Source organism: Linepithema humile, chromosome 3 (assembly GCF_040581485.1).
Source record: "Linepithema humile isolate Giens D197 chromosome 3, Lhum_UNIL_v1.0, whole genome shotgun sequence".
Lineage (NCBI taxonomy): Eukaryota > Metazoa > Arthropoda > Insecta > Hymenoptera > Formicidae > Linepithema > Linepithema humile.
In genome coordinates, this window is record NC_090130.1 from 31,766,073 (window position 1) to 31,790,348 (window position 24,276).

Genomic DNA, 24,276 nt, shown 5'->3' on the forward strand with positions numbered 1-24,276 from the left:
CTTCCTTAAAAATACGAGACATCGAGCGATTTTTCTTGATCCATAACGCTTGACAATTAAAAAAAAGCGAAGACATTCAAGGTCTCAGGCTATATTGCATGATCTTCGAAGAACTTGACCCTGATTCGAGACTATCATCGATAATTAGGAGAATTTTATCGTCTGCGCGAGTTTGTTACGAAACACTCGGTCATTCACTTATTTGAGCCAGGTATTTCGCTGTTTAATATATTTTCCTCGTACCTTCCTCAATTTTATTAATTTTTTGTTATCGTATAAATTTATAAAAAAAACAAGCTATATATGTATTACATTTTTTTATTAAGACATTATTCTTAAGCATTGTTCTTACATTTGCTTTGACTCCAACTGATAATATTATCTCATAGACTAACCACAGAAACGTAGTTACTTTTTTTACGCAGTAAAAGTGAAGATAACGATAAGTCGTAAACTGCCATACGTCGAATAAAACGTATAGAGTAAGATCTTTTGTATTACACAAGTTTTCCAGATTTTTAAAAATTTACAAGATCATTACTGCACGCTGTGAACATGATAAAAAAAAGGAAAAAATGTGTGTGTGTGTGTGTGTGTGTGTGTGTGTGTGTGTAACTATTTTTATTGTAATAGCAAATTATAAAAAAAAATAACTTTTAATTTATTTGATCTAATTTCTTATTACATACAAAATAATTCGAAATTTATGAAACTTTTGATTTATTGTTCATCTAATTTGGAATAAATTTTTCTTTAACAAAAATGTCATGATAATCATAATTTTTAAATTACAACTAACTAAAAATAACAAACTTTTTACATAAATGTTTGACTCTAAATATTACATATATAATTGGTTATTTATATTAAAATTACACTCAAAAAAATATTTCGCTGATGTAGTTAGATTTCTAGATATCGCAACAAGAATGTATCGCTATTTTTCGTATCTGTGAAAACATTGTTTGTCACATATAGAATTTATAGCAGTAATGTTCTAGCAATAGCTTCTGAAAAATTTAGGTACCATTGCTAAATGTTATTCATTGCATGATCTAACACGTGATTGATCTTATATAGATAGGCGCTTTAGAGAAACTTTCTTTTTAAAGTTCACAAACAATACAGATATATATTCTGTTTCTGTCATCTAAACTGATTAAGTAATTACATATGCAATATCACAACAGTTGCTAATCATTTATCTGTTTTAGTTAATTTTTTACACCTAGAAAATTTTAGCTATTATTGCAAGATCATTTTTTTGAGTGTAAATAGTTAAATGTAGTGTCAAATTAAGTGAATGCGTTGCCCGTTTTTGTCTAATTCTTTGTCGTTAGCGCAATTACGGTTGTATTTACTCGAATAGTTAGAGAAAAATTATTAGACTGTATTGAATTGTATTGGAAGCATGGGCTATGTACAGTCTTATTATTTTGTGGTATGACAATTATTAATCGTGTTGCTATATAAAAAGCGACATAAAAAAACATCAGAATAGATTCAGAAAGCGTTTGTAAAAGACGTAAATTTGATTTTAAATAAAAATATTTTTATTAATATTGCATGGTTGCATGGAATTGAGTAATTGAATGGTAATCATCGGAAGTAGAGAAGAAGACTATAAACTATATAAAAAAATATGGTAAAAGTGTTTGTGACAAATTGCACGTACATACAATTGCACATACGCGACATGCAATGCGTTAATATAAGTGGGCATAATCTCGACCCCATCTTCGTGATTGTCCGGAAGAATTGCTCCTGCAGCGATCAGTGGGAGAAATCTTCGCGAGAGGAGCGAGAAAAGCGAGACCGATGATGTACACAGAAAGCATTGCCGGATTTTTTCTCTGGTAAGTCTTCATTTGCATTTGTACATGTCATCAATTTTTTCTCGCTTTGCCTTAATCTTACATGCCGCTAAGAAATGCGGCGGTTCTAACTGTAATAAATATCTATTTCTTCATTAAGATGATTAACGCCTAGTTTGATTGTAGGTCAACTACATCTCACGTTCCGACGTCTCAAGTATCAATAATAGATATTTTCCGCATAAAACGTTGTTTTAACAATATTAAAGTAGTCCGCTTAATAGTAAAACGTTGCTTGTACACTGTAAAAAAATTCGATAAATTTACATAAATGTAATAATAATGCATGATAAGATGTAATCGTTACATGATAAATAACAAAATAAATTATACTAAATAAATATTGTAAATTTACATCATTTACAATTCACATTACAAAATATTGTAAATTTTATAAATTTTACACTATATTTACAGTATATTTCCGTTATTTATCATGTTACTTTTACATCTTATTTGTAAATTTATTGAATTTTTTAGAGTAATTAAGCCACCGAGTAAAAATGCAACATAAGATTAATAATTGAACAATAAATGCTATATTATAAAGCAAAGAAAAAGAATTAATTGTGCATATCAACAAGCTAAGTCGTGTAAAGTATTTCTAGAAATATATAATATCATAGCAAGTGAAATGTATAGATATGACAAAAAAAAAACAGTTATGCTGCTATTAAAATGCGATCGACCATTCTGGAAAGTTCTTAATAGATTACTTCAGACAGACTTTTATGTCATAATGTTAAAGAAAAGCATATTATGTAGTCAACGCTTGTATTTAATCGATTATTACTCTTCGTTTAACGTAAAGTATAATCGAATGTCCTGAAAATTTATTCACATATAACTGATCGTCGCACATTTTAATTGTGCAAATTGCATAAGCGCGTATAATTAATCATTTCAAATAAGTTTTTACATTTGTTCTTTATACCAAGATTATACGTATTGTACTTTTTTTGCTACAAAATAAAAGAAAAAAAATGTATATTATGTATACATAACATATAATAATATTATTAGCTATTAGCTATTACAATCTAATATTATCTAAAATTATAATCTTAAATTATATCTTAAAATTATATAAAGTTAACATAATGTGCTATATTAATAAATATACTATAATTTCATCATTTCATATCATTTAACAGTAGAACTCATTACAAACTTCCTAGTTAAAGAATCATAATGCGTTTATCAAAGGCGACAATCAGTGCACTCATATATCAAAACTCAAAATTTTTCTATCTAATTATCAAAATTATTAGATATTATTATACCACCACGCTAAGTAAGAGAATATATTAAATATTGTATGCTTTATTATTCCCCTTACAGTGTTACACAATCGCCGTTTCTACATTTACAACTTACAACAATACATTAAGTGTTGAATAGTTATTAAAAAATAAAGAAAAGCAGCAAAAGCTTTCTAAACTGAATTGCTCAGTCAATTTTAATTCTATTAATTTGGAAATTATGAGAGAGAAACGTCGACAAAAGTATATATATGATTGATATATATGCAAATTTTATATACATTTTAATACAAATATATATATATATATGCAAATTTTATATACATTTTAATACAAATAATATGGAAAAACAACGAGCTACTATATGTGATGAATGTCAATCGATTTTAGCCTAATTTTAGCTACTAACGTGCGCGGCACGACATTAATTGTTGCAAAAATTATGCGCCGGAAATCATGCATAATTTATATTGATACTGTATTGTCAGATAGTCAACCATAGATAAGGCTTAATTCCGAATAAATTATCTTTTTCAAGGATATAAAGTTACATTAAGATAACTAAATTTATTAGAAATAATTGAGATACTTTTAATGGTTTTCCATAAACTTTTGTTAATAAATAAATTATTTACTTATTTACAGCCCCATCATCGTTCTTTTAGTATATTTATATTTAATTAAAATTATTAAAATATCTTATTTTGTGATATTAATTGAATTTTAATAAAATTAAATTAATTTACTGAATATCGAATTTTATGATAATTATCGTTTTAATTGCAACGCTTCATATTTTGCAATATTTTATATTTGATTTACATTTTATTGTGACTAAGTGAAACAATTACAAATATATGTCAATGTAGGTTTTTTACAATGTATATCAAAAAGTTCTGATTGTAACGTGATAACGCGAAATGTAATTTTTACTTGTTTAACAGGTAAGTATTTCAAACAAAATGCATGTATGACGAACAGAAATATTAAACTTAGCATTACTAATTCAATTAATCATCATACACACACGCACACTCTCTCTCTCTCTCTCTCTCTCTCTCTCTCTCTCTCTCGTTTGAAGAGTAAATAAGATAAAGTGTAAAGACTCAGACATCTAAATGCAGAGATTTTTTCTTTAATATTGATAATAATTATAAATATATTACTATTACAAATATTTACTATTATAATTTGTATATATTTGTTATTATCTTTTAACTCAGCTTTCATCTTTGAATGTAAATAAATAAATAAATAATAAAAAAAAAACAAATTCTGAAATATAAATCTGAATGTGATCTAAATAAAAACAAGTAAACAACAGAAATGATTACTCATTTCTTTTATTTAATTGTCTACATATTATAGCATCACAGTAATTAAAAATTGAAAAAATTGAATAAATGCAGTATAAAAATGTATCAACTCTTCATTAATATTTTTATAAAGTAGTATAACGTATGATCTCCTATAATAATAAAATAAAGTAACAGAAAAAGGATTTTAAAAATCAAATGCGGATGCCCCGACGTGTTTGGTTTTATTACTTTTTTGTTGTTTTTTTCATAAAATGTTTTTAATTACTACGTTAATTTATATTAATTAGTATAATTATTTCTTTACTTTTGCAAAAACCACAAAAAATAATTAAAATAACATTATATAAGAATAAATTTAATAGAGATTATCGTGATTGAGTATGAACGCAATATTGTAAATCGCTTGATTAAGTAACCGTCTCATTTACGCCCTCGTTTATCTATTTCAAGATAACAACCTCTGTTACATACATACATATACATATATATAATGGACATTTTCATCAGCTCGTTGACTGTGTCGATTGTATTACTTTGAATAATATATTAAATATTATACTGAATAAAAGTTATAGTCACATCACGGATTGCAAAAAAAATTCAATTATTTTCGCACTATAAATAAATAATAAACAAACTAATTTCTTTTGAGTTATCCTTTGATCAAACTCTAGTAAAAAAGAGTTTTCTTTCTTTACCGGCGTCTACCATGTTCTTTTCCTGATTTTTATCGCAAGGCCAATTGTAACATTTCCACGTAGTATTGTGAATTAGGTAGGCCTACACACTTTTACGCGTAACACCTACCATCTTTCGAGAAATCAAATTTTGAACCCATAAGAAACGCATAATCACTACCGATCAGCGTGATTGTACTAATGTGTTGGTAATACAATATCAAAAAATTAATTTAAAAAAAAGATAATCTCAAAATATTGATATAACTAATATAACAGATTTTTCTCAAAATATTTTATTGACAAAATTAAAATCACAGCAAAAAAACTATAATTACAATTTTGTGGAAATGTTTTATCAGAATATTTACTTTTTATTATAAATCGCATTTCAGCGAAAAATCATATCAAAGTGTGATACGCGTAGATAGACTACATATAAATCTCGCGAATATAAATTCTCAGGCATGTTTATATCCAAGGTCATTATTAGAATGATCTGACGATGCTACGTGTCACACGCTACGACATAGCCGGACGATAATTATTTCATAACTAGAACGGGAAAACACACATCGATCTGTTAGAATAGAGTTTTATGGAATTCGATTTCTGACGCAGTTTCGATAAAAAAAAGGCTGCTGCATTCCGGTTGTATGACGATTAAACCAAACTCATTTATTGTATATTATTAACCACATGTGATACAGAGATATGCATACATAAATGCATGTAAATGAGTAGTAAAGAAAAATAAAGTTAATTTGGAGAAAAAAATTAATCACTTTCAATGTACTATCAACTTAATGTAGTATAATATTAAGTAAATCTAACATTAAGTAAGATGTAATGTAAAATATTATATTTTATTATATTAATAAATAATATTATATAAAACATTAGAACATAACATTGCGCGTAGCGCAATTAAGTTTCTCAAGGTCTCATTTATTTTAAATTCATTATTCCTAATTTGTTTTGTTAAATTGCATGATATTCTATGATTTAAATTTGTAAGATTGAAATAAGAAAGTGAAATATACAAAGCTGTTTTAACATCCTTAACAGATATAGTCTGGAAATATTAAGCATACGTATTATCAGGATGTATTAAAATTAAATATTCCGATTACATAAAAGGTTATTCTTATATATATATCTAAAAAAAATTTTTTTTAATTTTATAAATATTTATTAACGATTTGATATAGCATATAAAATTAGTTCTTAATTCAAATATCAGTTCATTAATTCTGGAAAAATTTTTCTTTTTTAAATTGAAATATCTAAGTAGCAGAAGTTATTAATCATAATTCAGCTGTTGCAACTAATCGCAATTATTAACAAAATTATTAAAAAAAAAACCAAATTTAATTTGAGTCGCAGTAAGCAGGAGGTATAAGTATCATAAAATTAAGAAGAGATATCTTAAGAAATATTTCACATTTATTTAAGTTGATATACAAAACGATTAAAATAAATTATATGAAAATAATATGACATCGTAAACGTCGATCCCATAACAATCTAATACTGGCTTTGACTAGTGGCCTAAGTTGATTCAGGATTGCTCCGCAGCGAGTCTAGTTCTCAGGATTGTGAACATTTCGACGGATTTTAGATTTTAACTAATTATGGCACTGCGGTAAGACACAACGATGGGTCTGCGATAGACCGTGATAATCGGTTTTCGATGATAATATAAGGCTGGCGCGAATAATAGACCAAATTGCTCGTAGAATTTTAGAAGCAGATGATGGACGATGCAACAAGAGATCCAGCGAAGACATAGTAATTTGATTGGTTCTACAAGTGAAAGGAGCGTTTTCTTTCAATTTGCATAAAAATTTCTCCATCGTTGAATCGTATCGCCAGTTAATCGATATTTCTAAATTCTTCATATGTCTATCGTTCCTTTAGAATATTGATAAATCAATAGGTTCCTTCAAGTTCCCCAAGCCTCTGATTTCCCCAGTAATTTGGGCTTCTGCTTCTCACTTATTTTCTAATCTTCCGACTGATTCTTCCTAAACGACTGACGCAAATCAGGAAGCAAGTTATCGCTGGAAGTACGCTCGCTATAAGTGATTTTCAGTTCGTAAGAGAGATCACGTGCTGTTTCTTCCCTCGGTCCAGCGGAAGAATTTTGTTGCCAGCAAAAATCCATAGCGGAAGGTGCAGCGCGATTGTTCGTGATTTAACATCAAAAGCTTCGATGGCACAGATGATCCTCACAGATGTGTAAGATCAGTGCGAGAATCCCTCTCGCGATCTCGCGGGAAAGTTACTTTCTGCCCCATTGAAGAGTACCTCGATGACTGTGCGATGAGGAGTAGCCAAATGATCGGCCAAAAGATCCGTGATTTATGCCCTTCGAACTGTCGTTGCTGCCGGAGCTCGAGACGCTCTCGGATCTCCTGATGGGCTTTTTCGTGGGGTCCAGCAGGCGATCCAGCATCTGGCGTATCGTGCTATGTTTGCGGTTGAACGGATTGGTGTACATGGTCGTTCTCTCTTCTTAAACTACTTAGTTCACGAACGGCAGAAATTCGACTCTTGTGACTCTTGTATTTCACACAGTGGAAACTTGAAGCGCGTTGGCGAACTTTAATTTTACTTGCCGATGACACTCGGGCACTCTGAGCACTCTTTTCTCACGCAATGGATTTCGAGACGGAAATCAACGATAGTCTAAATGCTGACTGCAATGTTAATCTCAGAACTTGAAGCGTGTTGAACGTCGTACGTTCTGCGAATAAATGCGTGGGCTATCCACTGGCCAGCTTTATATAGGCCGGAGCGCGCTCGATGGCCTTCGACCGAGTTCGCGGCTAAACCGACATTCGTGCGCAGATATTCATGTCGGCGATCCTGAAGTTAACACATACATCGAAAACTTACGTACGAGGGGATGGTCCACGTGTTAATTTGTTCGCGCCATTAACGTGTCTCGCGACAAAAAGATGACCGACTGATCTGAATGCAAGTCGGAATATCTGTGATCAAATTGGGATTCGTGATCAATTAGAGATAATGCATTCGATAATCTTAGATCAACAGTCAACAATGCGTAAGAAGTTGTAATAACCGTAATTTTGTAATGCGTTAACAATATTTATCGGTACTTTATCGGTTGAAAAATTTGTTTAAAAAACTGCGTGAAATAATTATATAATAACTTTTTTACAAATAATATAAGCTTTGATGATTAAATAATCAAATTTAAAAAGAAAGCAAGAGCTAGCTATTTGTGCTGAATGTGTGTATTTTTGATTAAATAATGATTCGACTATTCATTCTTTCTTGAGATACTGTCACGTTAATAAAACTAATTTAATTCATTATTTTATTTCATTGATTTTTTTATTCATTTTATTTACAACGTTTTTAGCGTTTCCTAACTAATGAGCTCGCAATTCGCACGAATATATTTTTCAAAGCTTCGAAGCATTCCAAGTTTCAAAATATTCAGCTTCCAAAGATTCATTTCGAAACTGTCCGAAGTTAATAGCCCTAGTCAGTTAGTCACGACACAGAGACGATTAAAATAAGATAAAGGTAACTCCTTAATTTGACTCTTCATTAATTAGACAGGTTTTTATGAATTTAATCTTTTTCAAACTAATTTTCCACAATTGTGTACTATAAAGTAAAAATTAGATCACATGTAAAAAAAAATCAAATTTACAAAAAATGGACGAGAGCCGCAAATTAGAGTTTGAAAAAGATTGAATTTATAAAAAGCTTGCCTGATCTATGTCAAATTATGTTAAACATTAGACGTAAGTTTTCAGTAATCTTGTAGTAATCTTGTAGTGACGTCTTGCAGACGCTAGTTAAATATACCTAAAAAAATGCGCATATTCATTCAATTAAGTCATTTGATTACATTAGCGACGTCTAGACTTCGTTTTATTTGCCCCGTTTACATATGTACATTACATGCATTTACGTCAAAGCAGCTAATGATATTTCAGCGATGCCTGAAAAAAATAAATATATGCAAAAATTTAATTTAATTAAAAAAAAATACATATAAAGTTTTTACTCTAAAAATGCCAGTATAGAGTATAATATAGAATCGTTTTTAAGCTTTTTGAATAAAAACTTTAAATGCAGATTTTTTTAAGCATATTTTTATTGTTTATATGCTCTTTTTCTAACCACTAATGTCAATTATATGATAATAGAAAATGTAATAAAAAATAAATAAATAAGTACAATAAATAAATACATTAAGCTAGAATGTAAAAAATAAAAATCGTAATTGACTTGTTACCAGTGTACTTTTATTTTAATTACGCAAATGAGAGAGTGTGCGCGTATAAGCTTATTTTCGCCCATGTTTTGCCGTCCATCGCGTGATACTCTCACGTTACTTATGAATCTATTTTTCTCGAGCAGCCAATGTACTCGAGAAGATTCGATCGAATGCACGAGCTGCAAGGAGCGTCATGCCACTTTAACAGTTCATAGAACCGGCCGCTCGATCGAGTACAAAGTAAATTATAAATATGCCATTGCATCTCTCAGAACTCCATTTGCGTATTAGTGTGGCGACTTCGGAAGTCAACACGATTTGAATGATTAGTAAAAAGGTCTGAGTCAGACAAAATCTTAATGAGATATTATCTGAATCCTATTATCAAAGCCATTAACTTTTAATGACCTGAATTTAAACGTAATCAAGGTTTGTGAAAAAAAAAACAAATTAAGAAATCCGAACACTCCGACAAATTGTGAGAAAATTTTACACTGAAAATTTTCGATAGAAATAATTCATCGAAGTGATGTGTGATTAAACGTTGAGTAACAATGGAAAAAATGATTAAAATTTTAATTACATTAAAATTTATTTTATTATAAAAATCAAAATGCGTATAACGAAATCTCAGATAATTATATTTAATGGCAAATGTACGATATGTGTGTAGAGTTTATGGAATTTAGAATTTGAAAAATTTATCGAGAGATTGCATCAATCAATCAGCATTTTAGGGAAGAAATGCAATTTTCTGATCTTGTAGAATTGAAAAAAAAGAAGAGATGATTCTTACTACGCAGGAAGAATGCTGGCGGCGCAATTGGAAAAATTTCTTTGCCGTGTGATTCATACGGGATGTTTACTATACCGTATGCTAATTAGAAGGTTGTAAGCCGCGATCGGCATAATCATCGAATTCCCGTTAGCGCTACGCAATTAACGCCACTGACGAATAATACGAATGCGTAACGCATTTTGTTTACCTTGTCCTATGAATGAGACCGTCAACAGTCGCTTTACATTCTGCATATTCATCAGCGACGTAATAAAAGTTCTCTAGAAGATTATCGAAGGAAAGCGCTATGGAACAAAATTAAAGTTATGAGCACAAGAAACCGGATTACACACAATTTATTATTCATGTGCGTTGTGCCTTTTGCAAGAATATTTTACTACGCAGAAAATATATCAAGTTGAAAACAATTCCATCACACGAATAACTGTGTATTGTTTGAGATCTCTCTAAGATCAAACTTGAGAAAAATTTGCTGGAAACTTTTACAGTTACAGATTTTTAAGGCACTAAAATTATATTTTTATTATAATTTTCATTTGTCATGTCTATAAATTTATAAACAATCGTAATCGATTTAAAACAGTTGCGCGATTTCCGCGACCCATAGCAGATAACACGCAGTTTGCTCCAAAAATACTACGATTAATAATATATGTCAATTCTTGCAACACTTCTCGATATTAACTACGTCAAATACGTTGTGTGAACCGCGACAACTCGCGTAGTTAATAATGGATTTATCCAGACACGAATCACACATTGGATGTTTGTTCATCATCGTCTGCTTGCCTTCAGACATAAAATCGCGCGATCAACGAGAGCTCAAGTTAACGCGCTCGAGTGTTTACCAGATGATTGCGTTTCATTGTGCAGCGAGAATTTATCAAGATCTGTCTTCAAGGAATTACGCGTGCAGCAGTAATTGCATGTTGACACTATCAATCGGACTTGTTCAAGTTAATTCTGAGCGTACTATGCTAGTTAAATAATTTATAGATTCACGAAGCTTTCTATTTTTGAATCTGAATTAAAAACTCTGAGATATACAAATCGTTTAATTTCTTCGATAACTGGATGATCGAATTCGGCATGAAACTTTTGATTTCGTCGCAAACTTTCGCTGCGATTTAAAATGTAAATGTTCTGAAAACGCGCACTGACAAGAGGCAAAATGAAAACAAGCAGAGTATCTAATAGAGATACTGTAGAGAGACATTGTCAACGACGATGATGATAACAATGTATGACTTGATCATTAATTCATCTCATTGTTAATTAAAAAAAAGACGCATAATTTTTGACTGCAAAGCTAATTGTATTTAATTCGATTTGTTATTTAACGCTGTAAATTAATATATTAATTACTTCTTAAAGCGCCGAGTCACGTGAGAGTCTAGCCATTAGAGAAACTCGCTAGAATTCGCTGCAACGACACGCGCGCGGGTAATAAGCATAGAGTGTTGCATCGAGATAGAATTTATCGCTTGAACTTTAGCCTGATAGCGTGGCGTCGGAAGCCGACACTTTGGAAGAGCGAGACTGCAATTTCCAATTGATACATTGAAAACACAAATGATCCAAGTTTATTCTTTGAAAATTGAAGCGCTAAGAGTGACGCTTAAAATATTCAACACAAAGTGCATTAATGGTTATTTAATGCGTCTCATTTTCTTCTCTGAGCGATTTAATCAGAAGAAATATCTTCTTCTGATAAAAACAACGAGGAAATAGAAAAGAAATAGATAAAAGAATATCATGATATATTTCCATCATGCAGTTTGTAGCACGCAATGCTGTATGGAGAAAACGGCCGGAACAAGCCGTCTTACATTATTAAATACTTGTGAGATGCAATCTTATGCGTTATCCTCGATAATATGTGATCACACAGTGGATTACTTTTATGGTTACATTCATCTTCAGAGTATCTCTAAAATCGCCGCAAGCGACTGTGGCCTTATTTCGCTGACCTCATTATTTGCGATGCAATCACCGCTAATAAACAGCACAGCACTATCGTTAGGAAAATTCATCAAATTTTCTTCTATACTAAAACCTTTATAGTTTTAACGAAAGAGAGCAGAAGAAACTCGGCTTGCAATTCAATTATTTTAAATTTTGCCTTATATATACATCAGTCTTTTAATTTTGTGTTAAATTTTTTTACTTCAAAATATATAAATTTTAATCTAATAAATTCTAAAAAAATAAATAAAATAAATAAATTAAAAAAATAAATTTATAAATTAATTAAAACTTTTGAGTTAATGTTATTTCTTATTATCTTTCTTTGTTTGTTTGGGAATTTTCTCTTATCTATTTAAGGGGGGATTCTAGTCTAGAGACCCGATTTTTAGGTTATCTTTGCGATTTTTTGTGGGAAAGCTACGGAATTTTTTGAGATGGGGATTTTTCCTACATATTAGTGCACCTTTCAAGTATCTTTCAAAATTTTTTTAAATATAAATAAAGAAACGCGGTACATGTTGTTTTTCTAACCCATTAAAAAAAAAGTGATAAACGGTACCCATGATTCCGGCCGTTGTAGTAATCTGAAACAAAAAATTCAAAGAGATTCTCAAAATATTAGAGTTTGGCTCTCGCTTGAACCAGAATTTTTATAAAATGTTAAAATTTACGGAAGTTGTGCGCTTTTAAAAGTAAGGTATCGAATTTCGCGACTTTTTTTCAACTTTAAAGTGTTGTAAAATTTGCAAAAAACCATATTTCAGAAAGATTCTGGTTCCAATCATAGCCACACATGTGCTGAAGATGTGTGTAAAATTTGAGAATGATCGGAACAATGGATTTTGAGATATCGTGAGTACCAGTTGAAAAAAAGTGGTTTCGAGAAAAACGCGTTTAAAGTTATTTAAGAGATCGGTGTACAATCTAACTGTCTCATGTAGACTAATTTATTAATTTCTTTAAGAAAAATTAAAAACTTAACACTAACATCATGCGACGGCTCTTAATGCTCTTCTATTATATTTCTTGATTGTTATCATATGGAGCCTTTCTATTATGTGTTTTTAAAGTTATTTAACTTCTTTACTTTACTTAGGAGAGTCCTGCTTTCTAGGCTCTAAACTCATGTTAGCTTTTCGAATCGGGAAAAATCCTTTTAGCCACTTATTCTATAAGACAAATACTTGCAAAAAAAAAAATTTTTTTTTTCGATTTTTCCAAACCTCTGGACTAGAATCCCCCCTTAACACAAATGTGTAGAAGATAACTAAATGTTATAATTCACAATCCAAAGAAACGTTAAAAAGAGATTTTGAGTGTTGAATTAAAACTTTATCCTTGCACATATATTAACCATCTCGTATATGATTACTGTTCATAAAAATTCATTGATAATAAATAAAAGCCGACATATTTTTTGACATTTTCTTCTTCATCATTCTTAGAAATGTGGATTATTGCAGATGAAAAGCAACTTCGCGAATCGCTAAGAGATCAATCTACGCATTAAATACCTATTGACCCTTGTAAGCTGGTTTATTGGTTTAATAGGTTGCATAGACAAGAATAAGTTTGAGCGTGTCCTCGCTTGCAGACTTTGAAACTACCAAAGGAAATATTTACAAGTTAAGTTCTTGAAGAAGAAACAATTTCACTGACAATAAGATCAGTTATTAAAAATGATATGTGTTATAATTGCAAAGATATAGTTTTAGTACAAAATAACATTTGAGTTTTCTGCGAGATTTAATGAAGCGTTATTTTATGATCTTCTGAATTTAGCGTTGTTTTATGATCAAACGTATCTCGTTAAACTATAAGGTCTGTTATTGTTTCAATCACACGTTGCACCTCTTGTACGTTGCATTTATTTTCAAAATTCTAGCATTATCTTTGTTTTTAAGCAAGACTATCACGTGACAAGTCAATACCCCAATTTTAATTTCTACCGGTCATTTAATTTCCGTCGAACGCATCTTCGTCGACTAACAATGCGAATAATGACCCGATTAATTGAGCGGTATTTTTCCAGAAAGATATTTAGGAGTGGTATCAGTGAATTGCTCAAGTAGTTTAGATAAGACAAATTACTTTTTACTCTCATAAGAAGCAGGAAGACTTATATATGCAAATATCTCAGTGCCTTCGCAACTGTGTGATTGATACCGATCGCAAATAGCTCTTGGGCACACTCGAGACAAAATGCGTTTAACATTAAAAAAGATACTTGCACTTTGTTCGATTGAGCGTCATCACGATGCAAAAATAGATCGAGATATTTATTTCGCGTTAAAATACGTAAGATCTTAGATATTCAGTAATTATTACAAATTTATCATAAAAGAAAGATAAAAAAAAAAAAAAAAAAAAAAAATAAGCTGCACTGCAAATTGAAAAGAAAACAGAATTGACGTTTGCAGCTTAATTGTTGCATTTAATATTAAATAAAAAAAGTGCACTTTTCATTCCTTTCATCTTGCTGTATTTACACAATTCGCACATCCGTGCATTGCATCAATACTTGTTGCATTTATGTTTGTGTAACATTCATAATATTATTCGAGCAAATTAAAACTAAGCTATAGTCTTATCTCCTGATAACGTTATTCAATATCATGCGATATTTGTCTCCATTTTTTCAATAATGCAAAATTTAGTCATCAACCGTAATTGCGATACAACCGTAATTGCGATACAACGTATTTTAATGTCATAATTCATAATCTGGCTTAATAAAATTAAATGTACTTGTGCTAGAATTTAATTATCTTTCCTGTCCAAAAATAATAAACAGTTGTGAACCAAAACAGCTATAAACAAAAGCAGTATGGAAACAATTAGAGAATTCTATAAATCCTTGTGCATTCTCAAAAATAATCCCTGAATCTCTGTAAATCCCCGCGAGGGTTTTTCCGCTGAAAAGATTATACCTTTTTCAGGAAGAAAAAAAAATGTATGGATATACATCCCGCAAATTCATGTAATTAAAAAGAAACAAGTATATCCAGTTTCAACGGATATCACATAGAATCGACGAGTAAATAAAAAATAGACCTTTAAACCAGTCTAATTTTTATTAAAAAAGAAGAAAAGGGGAGGGGAAGAGCGAGTATGCAAGATGCACTGATGTCGATACTTCGTCTCACATTTGCAACTTGTGCAAAGTGAAAGAAATAAAAAAGAATTTGTAGAAATTTTTTATTTAATCGGTACAATAAGCATTGTATTTGAAAAACAGAGAGAAACGAATTTCCAAAATTATTGGTTTTGGCCATATCTATATAACTGTAATTAGGAAAACAAATTCTATAAACTGCAAAAAATAAGATATTTCAAAATATTTACAAAGTCATAAAGTCAAAAACTGACCAGTAGAACTTGTAATGTAATTTTCTTCAAGATACTCTTATAATCAAACGATAAATACATTCATACTTATCCCTTGTATCGGCGTGTTCACTTAATTACCTCGCGCGATGAATTAATGTTATGCGTGTAACTGTAATTATAATTAATTAACCTGTGGCGTTGAAACGAGACGTATTATGAGAAGCAGACGAAAGTAACATCCTGTCAAGTGCTAATTGATTTTTTACTGATGCGTCTGATTGATTTCGCAAAATATTTTAATCTCATGTGTTTCTACAAATCTTTGATCTGAATTAAGATTTTCGGCTATTTTAAAATCAATTTTTGTATAGCAAATTTTATAATTGCGAATACCAATTTCTTTTTATTTTTAATGTAAAACATTTTTGTAAATACGCAATTGTATAAAATTAAAAATTTATTAAACCAAAGTTTGTTTTGTAACTAAATTAATTAAATTAAGAATAAGAATTTGACATATCTAATGTACGTATGAGTATAAATTAATAGTAAAAAATTGTTTAATTTAATCTCGCTTATACTTTTTAAAATATCAGACTTATCAAACTTGTAAGAAGTTTATAAGAATTTTCTTGCTCATTTTTAATTCTCGAATGCAAGTCTGAGCAAGAGTCAAGAGTTCTTAGCATTCTTCTAGTATATTCCGAGAATGTATGTATTGTTAATTATCTTGTCTAGATCCTTCTGGCTCTTTCGCGCAAGTAACATTCTACACTGTCCCCGAGTGCGAAACGACACGTGTCTCGTTAAAATATTCTTTGGACAAAAATTTAGAATAAATCACAAAATCGACACACGTTAAATAAGATCGGTTAATGACCTATCAAGGTGTTTGTGCTGCGAAAGTCGAAAAACTGTTCCAGATCAGACACGTACGAGAATGTGCGTCAACGATCGCAGAAACGTATATGCTTAGTTCGCACGAATTTGTGCGCAGGCAGATTCTACTCTGCGAAATTTTAGATCCATCTTTTACTACAGCAGCGTAAGAGAAAAACATACCTCTGACGTATTTAAGTTAACATTAAAATAATCTTTTGTCTCTTATTGTAGAAATAGCTGTGAGACATGTGTAAAAAGACAAGTGGAATAAACAATTAGACAGCTGTGTTCTTCAAATGATAATTACATATAGAAAGATGTTCTCTTTTTTGTTAAAATAGCTGACGCAGAATCTGCGCCCGACATGCAGTTATACTACCACGAATGTGACGCGATATGTATTAGATAAAAACGTGTAATAAAAACATTGTATTGCCGACAGCGTATTTACAATTGCCGTTTAAAGTGTAATATTCCAAGGTTTGTTTATAACTTGAAATCGATTGGAATATTCACGTCATTAAGTATAAAAAATGTACTGAGAAACTATCAAACTATACTTAATTCTGATCATTAATATGTTAAAAATTAATGATCCGCTTCGTGTCGAAATACTAAGCAATTAGACACCATGCAACAATGTTCTTCTGAAAATAGTAACATACCAAAATAAATGTATCTCCGATATTTGAAGTAACATAGCATTACATCTGTGCCAGAATTGTGATATCAGTTGGCTTTGCAATATTATTGAGATCAAAATTCTTTTTTGCGTTATACGGAATTCTTAATTATAATTATAGTTTTTGTTTTCTTTTTCTTAAATATAAATGTTTCAATTTATCGATTAAATGCGAGTAAATCTCATAATGCAAACGTAATTATTTTATGTATTGTGTGCGATCTGCGAATGCCGCAAATGCGATAAATCTCGAATTCAAAAATATATTTGTGAATTTATTTGTAAAATTATTTGTGAAACGTGTGTAAAACATGAGTACTTTTCTTGGAAAAAAATGCTGAGATTAAACTTAACAAAAATCAATTACTGAAAGCAGTCAATACATTTTTCTGCGTCAGTCAATAAAATAATATTATAAATATAAAATAATATTATATATATTTTAAAGATTTCAAATTTCAAATAAAATAATTTCATCATTATCAAGTTTAAATGATATAAATTTTCAACAATATATGTACATGTAGTATGTGAGATATCTAGTTAATATTTCGCAAATATTTAAAAATAAGAAATTTGCCGTAAATATTGAAAAGAAAAATAGATTAACATTTCTCGTAGGTATATAAAATTGCGCATATAAGTTTAAAATAGTATTTTTTACTTTCAATAATATAATATGTAGAGTGTAATATAATACGACATAGTAAAATGTGATACGTCTCTAGTAATAATACTGCGTAATAACATAATCTAACAAAACACAAAAAATAATAATGCATACCTTCAGATGTATCTATTTACTTACAAAGACATCAAAGACTGCTATGGTTGATCAGTATACGATTATAATAAGTAGTTTTAACATTTCTTAAGCATATGTAGATTTAGCAATCATGTTATTTTTCATAATTCATGCTTAAGGGGATCCTAAAGTGGTCTGTTTTACCTATTTTTTTCAAATACACTTAACTTTCTTTTGGCTGTGTAGAATAAAAAGTCCTTTTCTGTAAGTAAAGTACATATGCTAATACACTACGGATGGTCGATTTAAAAGGATTTTTCAAGCCACGCAGCCAAAAAAAACAAATTTTATGAAAAATAAAAGGTAAAACAGAGACGTATCTGTTTTACCAGAAGTGTAAGTTGAAGTTTGCCGGTTTTTACAGTAGGTGTTGCTAGCAGGATGTAGGCATTTCTATGATTTGTTATATACACGATTGTTTTCTATTGACATTAACCTTCAAAAACACCTAAGTCTCATTCTGTCAAAATAATAGCGTCATAGTCGTTTAATATCAATGAATATGTCGAGTTTCGTTCCAAATAAAGAGCATTTGCGGTATTCGTTGCTTTTCTTATTTCATCAAAAGAAAAAAGCAGCTGAAGCACATCGTTTGCTAGTAGAAACTTATGGTGAACATGCTCCAGTGATTAGAACATGTGAGACATGGTTTCGTCAATTTAAAAGTGGAGATTTCGATTTGAAAGACAATGAACATCCTGGTGCAGTGAAAAGGTTTGAAGACGAGGATTTGCAGGTGTTGTTGGATGAAGACCCAACTCAATCACAACAAATATTGGCAGAAAAACTTAATGTGTCCCGAGTAGCAATTTGTCAACGTTTAAAAGCCATGGGAAAAATCCAGAAGTATGGAAAATGGGTGCCACACGCATTGAACGACAGGCAAATGGAACATCGAAAAACCATTTGTGAAATGCTGCTTCAACGGTTCGAAAGGAAGTCTTTTTTGCATCGAATTGTCACGGGTGACGAGAAGTGGATTTTTTTTGAGAACTCGAAGCGAAAAAGATCATGGCTTTCACCTGGTGAAGCCGCCCCATCCACTGCAAAGCCCAATCGCTTTGGCCGTAAGACAATGCTCTGTGTTTGGTGGGACCAGGATGGTGTGGTGTACCACGAACTATTAAAACCTGGTGAAACGGTAAATACGGATCGCTACCGACAACAAATGATCAATTTGAATCACGCGTTGATCGTTAAACGACCGGAATGGGCCCGAAGACATGGCAAAGTTATTTTGCAACATGACAACGCACCGTCTCATACCGCTAGATCCGTGGACACATTAAAAGCACTTAATTGGGAAATATTATCGCACCCGCCGTACTCTCCAGACCTCGCCCCGTCCGACTTCCACCTTTTCGCATCGATGGAGCACTCACTTGCAGAGCAGCACTTCGTCAATTTTGAAGAAGTTGAAAAATGGCTCGTCGAATGGTTTTCCTCGAAAGAGAAAAAGTTTTTTTGGAATGGTATCCATAATTTGCCTGAAAGATGGACGAAATGTGTAGAATCAAATGGTCAATACTTTGAATAAAAATATTTTGAGATTCCCTTGAAAATTATGTGTTTTTTTTAACGAAAAAACTGGCAAACTTCAACTTACACTCCTGGTACCTTCTATTTTTCGTAAAATTTGTTTTTTTTGGCTGCGTGGCTTGAAAAATCCTTTCAAATCGACCATCCGTAGTGTATTAGCATATGTACTTTACTTACAGAAAAGGACTTTTTATTCTACACAGCCAAAAGAAAGTTAAGTGTATTTGAAAAAAATAGGTAAAACAGACCACTTTAGGATCCTCTTAACAACAAAGTATAAAATTAAACTAATTTTAGATTTTGTAATCTCTCTATATAGGCTAAACAATATTGAATTGAATATTACGAGAGGGTCGCAAGTGCAAGTGCACCATGTATTAAACTTACAACCTTCGGTTTAATCTAATGTCGCGACAGTTAGATTGGCCTATCATAAATTGCTCTCCGGAACATTGCTCTTATTTTTATCGAAGACATAGACATAACACGACACTTTTGTTGATTATGCAGTATGATGAGAAGCGATTTCTTGTCGTGAATTATCTCGTGGTTATATTATACGTATTATACGTATGTATAACGTATATTACATATGTGTTATTAACTATTAAAACAGAAATTTATTCTGCTGCAATTTTATTTATGCAATACATAACATGGATATCCACATATCTACAAATTAATACAGTTAAAACCGTTTTTTAATATTTAAACAATATAAAATTAGTTGTCTATAAAATTGTGTTAAAAAATAAAATCCAAATAAAAAATTTTTTAGTTTAAAATTTTTTATTTGGATTTTATTTTTTAACACAATTTTATAGACAACTAATTTTATATCGTTTAAATATTAAAAAACGGTTTTAACTGTATTATTTAATTAAATCGATATCCATTGCGTAAAGAAAAATGCTTCGGCAAAAGTAAGGTTCAAGGTTCAAGGCAAAAGTAAGGTTCAATTTTCAAATGCTAGTTTTGCAACATGTATAAAATATCAATAATATCATATGTTAATAACTTTTTAAATTAGAAATGATCATGGTACTCACTGTGATTCTAAAAGTTTCTCGCAAACAGGAAAATAATTCGCAAGGTTATATTACACGTACGTGTACTTACATATTGCATTTGAGTATTACACTCTTGTCACTTTTAACAAATGGCAATAATAGTTAGTTCATATAGGAATGAGTTTTTTTTTTTTTTTTTTTTTTTGGACCTGAGCTCACACACTGCGGTCATACATACACATATATACACTATCTCATTTACACATTGCATGTAGAGAGTTGTGAATTAGACAGTTTAACAGTGTGAATTAGATTAGATTAGGTTATTTTTTTTATAACAGTTTGCGCTTGCGCAGCTGCTTAATATCGCGGTAGCTGAGTGGCTAATGGCGGGGACTTTTTCTTTATACATATCTATAAAAAAAAAAAAAAAAAAAAAAAAAAAAAAAGAAAGAAAAGAAAAAAGGAAAGTAAAGGAAGAAAAAGGAAGAGTTTTTTTGTTAGAGAATAATAATTTAGCATATGTAGAAATCATCCAAAGCAATATTTGGATATACATATATGAACATAAATTTTCCTTACAAATTAGCATTTTATCTATTTTATCTTTAACAATTTAACAAACTTTTTTTGAGAAAATAAAATATGTATATTGTAACGAATTACAAAATTACCATAAAAATAAAACCATAGTTTTATTTTTAAAATATATTGTAACAAATATTTGTGTAATATACTTATTTTTTTACTCATAGAATAATATTAAATTATATTAAAAATTGACGTTGACAAACTTGTGTGAGAAAGAAATAAAAAATGTTGTATATTTTATATCTAATCTTGCCAATTTAAAAAAAAATTATTTTTCTTCCTACACATTTGTTAAATCATACAATTTATGTGTGTAAAAATCTATAAAATTTTTAACTAATACTAATATAAAACAATATATTTATTATTAATTGTAATTATATTTTTGAGTGATGTGCAAGTAAACATATAATGAATGAGAAAGGAGGAGGAAAACCAATAAAAAATTGTATTTTAGTTGGTCATAACACATACAATTAAATGTTATCACATTTGTATGTATTTCAATTGTACTGAAACTAATGATGATGTATTTCCAATAAAAATCTATATATAAGTATTTATAATAATAAGTATTTATAATAATTCTATTATTGACATTTTTTGACTAAATCTTCATAATGAGGTATATTAAAATCAGATTTTTTTTCTTGTAATTTGTTATCTATCCTTTCGTCATCAGATTCTGAAAAATCATTGAAGAAGTAATTTACTGCTCCATTTTCTTTTTTGTTAGTGTTATACCCATCATTACTAATTTTTTTTCTCTTTGCTCTATAATTTTTACACTCTGTATCACTCGTTTCTTCATCTAAAAGGTAATGTATATATAAATTCATATTGATACATTGATAAATTCTGCTGTCATGTAATATTTACCAGTATCTATAATTTCATACATATACGAATGATCCTTCATAATGACATGCAATGTTGGAAATTCCACTATAGTTTTATTTTCTAAATTTTCTTTCAATGTAAGTGTAAGATCCAACTGATAAAATCTGGAAAAACAATAAATAAAATTAATATAATTACCATTTCTTTTACTTTACGTCAGGCCTGGCCAAAAGCTTGCTCGCGAGCAGCCTTCAGAGTCCCCATCCAGCAGATGCCAGGCCTGCTTTACATCTAATGTACTTATAAACTAATAAAAGTTAATATCTTATTCTATCAAATAAATGTAAAAAATATTTATTTACCGAAAGTTTGCTTTCTTTATTTTTTCAGCTTTTAATAATACTTTAATACCGTTTACTCCAGCTGCTCTATAAAATTGTAATTTATTTGCCAGAACCAATCTTGCATTTAATTCTGCAATATTAGTATCTTCTTCTAAAGAGACTGGATTTAAAACCTGGTCTAAAAGCGTCGCTAATGTAATGTTGTCTAAAGCTCTGTAAGAAACATAATGACAAATTACACTTGTAACATATAAGTATTCAAAAGTCGTTTATATTTTAAGACTACATTTATATGTCCATACTTTTTCACAATCCACTTCGTGTTTTCAGCTTGTGGGAAAATCCATTCTATTCTCCAGAATAATTCATTGGTCTTCCAATTGAGAAATGTAGTGTTTTCCTTGTGCCGACTAAAGATTTGTGGCATAAATAACAGTGATACTTTTCTATAAGCTGCAGCATTCCTCAATTTATATAAGTGCTAAAAAAAAAGAGGATCTTAACTTGGTTGTAAATTTAGATAGCATGCATATAAAAAAGATTTTCACCACTGGTAAAATATTTTGACGTGTGTATTTTCTTTCTGGATTTCTTTTCTTTATATCAATTGATCTGTTAATTTGCTCAAGAAAACGATAGTCTGCAACATATACATATTAATGCCATAAAACATTGCAATTTTCTGCTCAACAATTTAGAAGAAATTTAGAATTTAGAAGAAATAGAAGAGAATATCTTACCGCTCAGTACATCCATATCAGTGAAAGACGCTAAAGGGACAAATTTTGTTTTATCACGAATTCCATCACAGTTTAGTTCCCTTTTGTGGACATTTACACACGCGAGACAGCATGATTTAACCTCACATTTTGGGCAAGTATATTTAGCTTTTGCTGCACCGCATACCTCACAGCTTTTTATTCTGAAAATAAACACAAGTGTACTTTTAATTAAGTATACTATCGCAGAAAATATTAATTGATCATTATACTAATAAATATTCGTGTCAACAGAAAATGTGTTTTTACTCACTTATCACTGACAGTAGCCATCCTGATTATCAATGGCCGCGTTCAGCAGAACAACTGCTGAATTGTCGTCTAGTCAACACTTAACGTTGATTTGTTGGTTCTAAAAGTAAGAGCCAATCACGTTCGATTGTTACCAAGCGATTTGTTCTGCTGAACGCGCCCAATGGGTGCGTTCAGAAAACACAACAGTTGCAGAACTGTTGAGTATGTCTTGTCAACACTCGACGTTGATTTGTTGGCTTTAAAAGATCTGATAAAATACTCCAATGGCGATGAGCGTTCACACAACCATTGTGATTTCTGAACGCGCCCAATGGTTATCCTAAGGCCTATTTGGGATCATAATATAATGCGACAATAATTTCCCGTCGCCAGTCCCGAAGCATGACTACTAATTGAAAAGTGCAATTTCTAGTTATTTTTGGTAAGACGGGGCATTTGCGACTAGCAACAGGGCATTTGCGATGCATTCTAGAATGGCCCTAATGCTGGATTCACACTGAGTGCGATTTTCGACGTCCAATATCCGATAACCAATAGGAGAGATGGAGGATTCACACTGCGTCCGATGTCTGACATACGACGTCCGATATCCAATAATAAAGATTTGGTCTGTTCTTTAGAGCTGAACTGGCTGCACTAGTTCAGAGTTTATCTTTTTCCCTCCACATTGGAAGGAGAAAGATAAACTCTGAACTATTGCAGCCAGTTCAGATATAAAGAACAGACCAATAGTTTTCTAGACGATAAAATATCTCTAGCTGGAATTTCTAGAAAACAAACTCTATGGCCGGTATTTATAGGGCGGTATTCATAGTCCGTTCTTATATTTAAGATTGTCTTAAGTATTGTCTTAAAATGCTATGAACCAATCAAAAAGCCATATTAGTATCTTAAGATGACGATGACGACGACTTAAGACGATCTTAAATATAAGAAACAACTATGAATACCGGCCTATAGGTAGTTTTCCACCAAGAGACACAAGCGACACAAAAGTATTATTCTCTCTGTTGCTCATTGAATATCGAACAAAAACAGAATGATACTTGTGTCGATTTG

The 24,276-nt window shown here is 30.6% G+C and overlaps 1 protein-coding gene across 2 annotated transcripts; it reads right to left on the minus strand.

Moving 5' to 3' along the window:
* Positions 1-6,560: 6,560 nt before the first annotated feature.
* LOC105670336 (box C/D snoRNA protein 1) lies at positions 6,561-23,334 on the minus strand. 2 transcript variants are annotated; one of them, XM_067352213.1, is made up of 9 exons: positions 23,216-23,334; positions 22,924-23,105; positions 22,732-22,823; positions 22,486-22,664; positions 22,202-22,396; positions 21,879-22,003; positions 20,518-21,810; positions 9,412-12,744; positions 6,561-9,115 (listed from the first exon to the last, which is right to left on the minus strand). In XM_067352213.1, exons 1-7 carry the CDS (start codon positions 23,233-23,235, stop codon positions 21,590-21,592), a joined length of 1,014 nt encoding a protein of 337 aa, XP_067208314.1. In that variant the 5' UTR covers positions 23,236-23,334; the 3' UTR covers positions 6,561-9,115; positions 9,412-12,744; positions 20,518-21,589. The 2 variants fall into 2 exon arrangements, with proteins under 2 accessions (XP_067208314.1, XP_012219228.1); XM_012363805.2 differs by having other exon boundaries at positions 6,561-12,744.
* Positions 23,335-24,276: the final 942 nt, after the last annotated feature.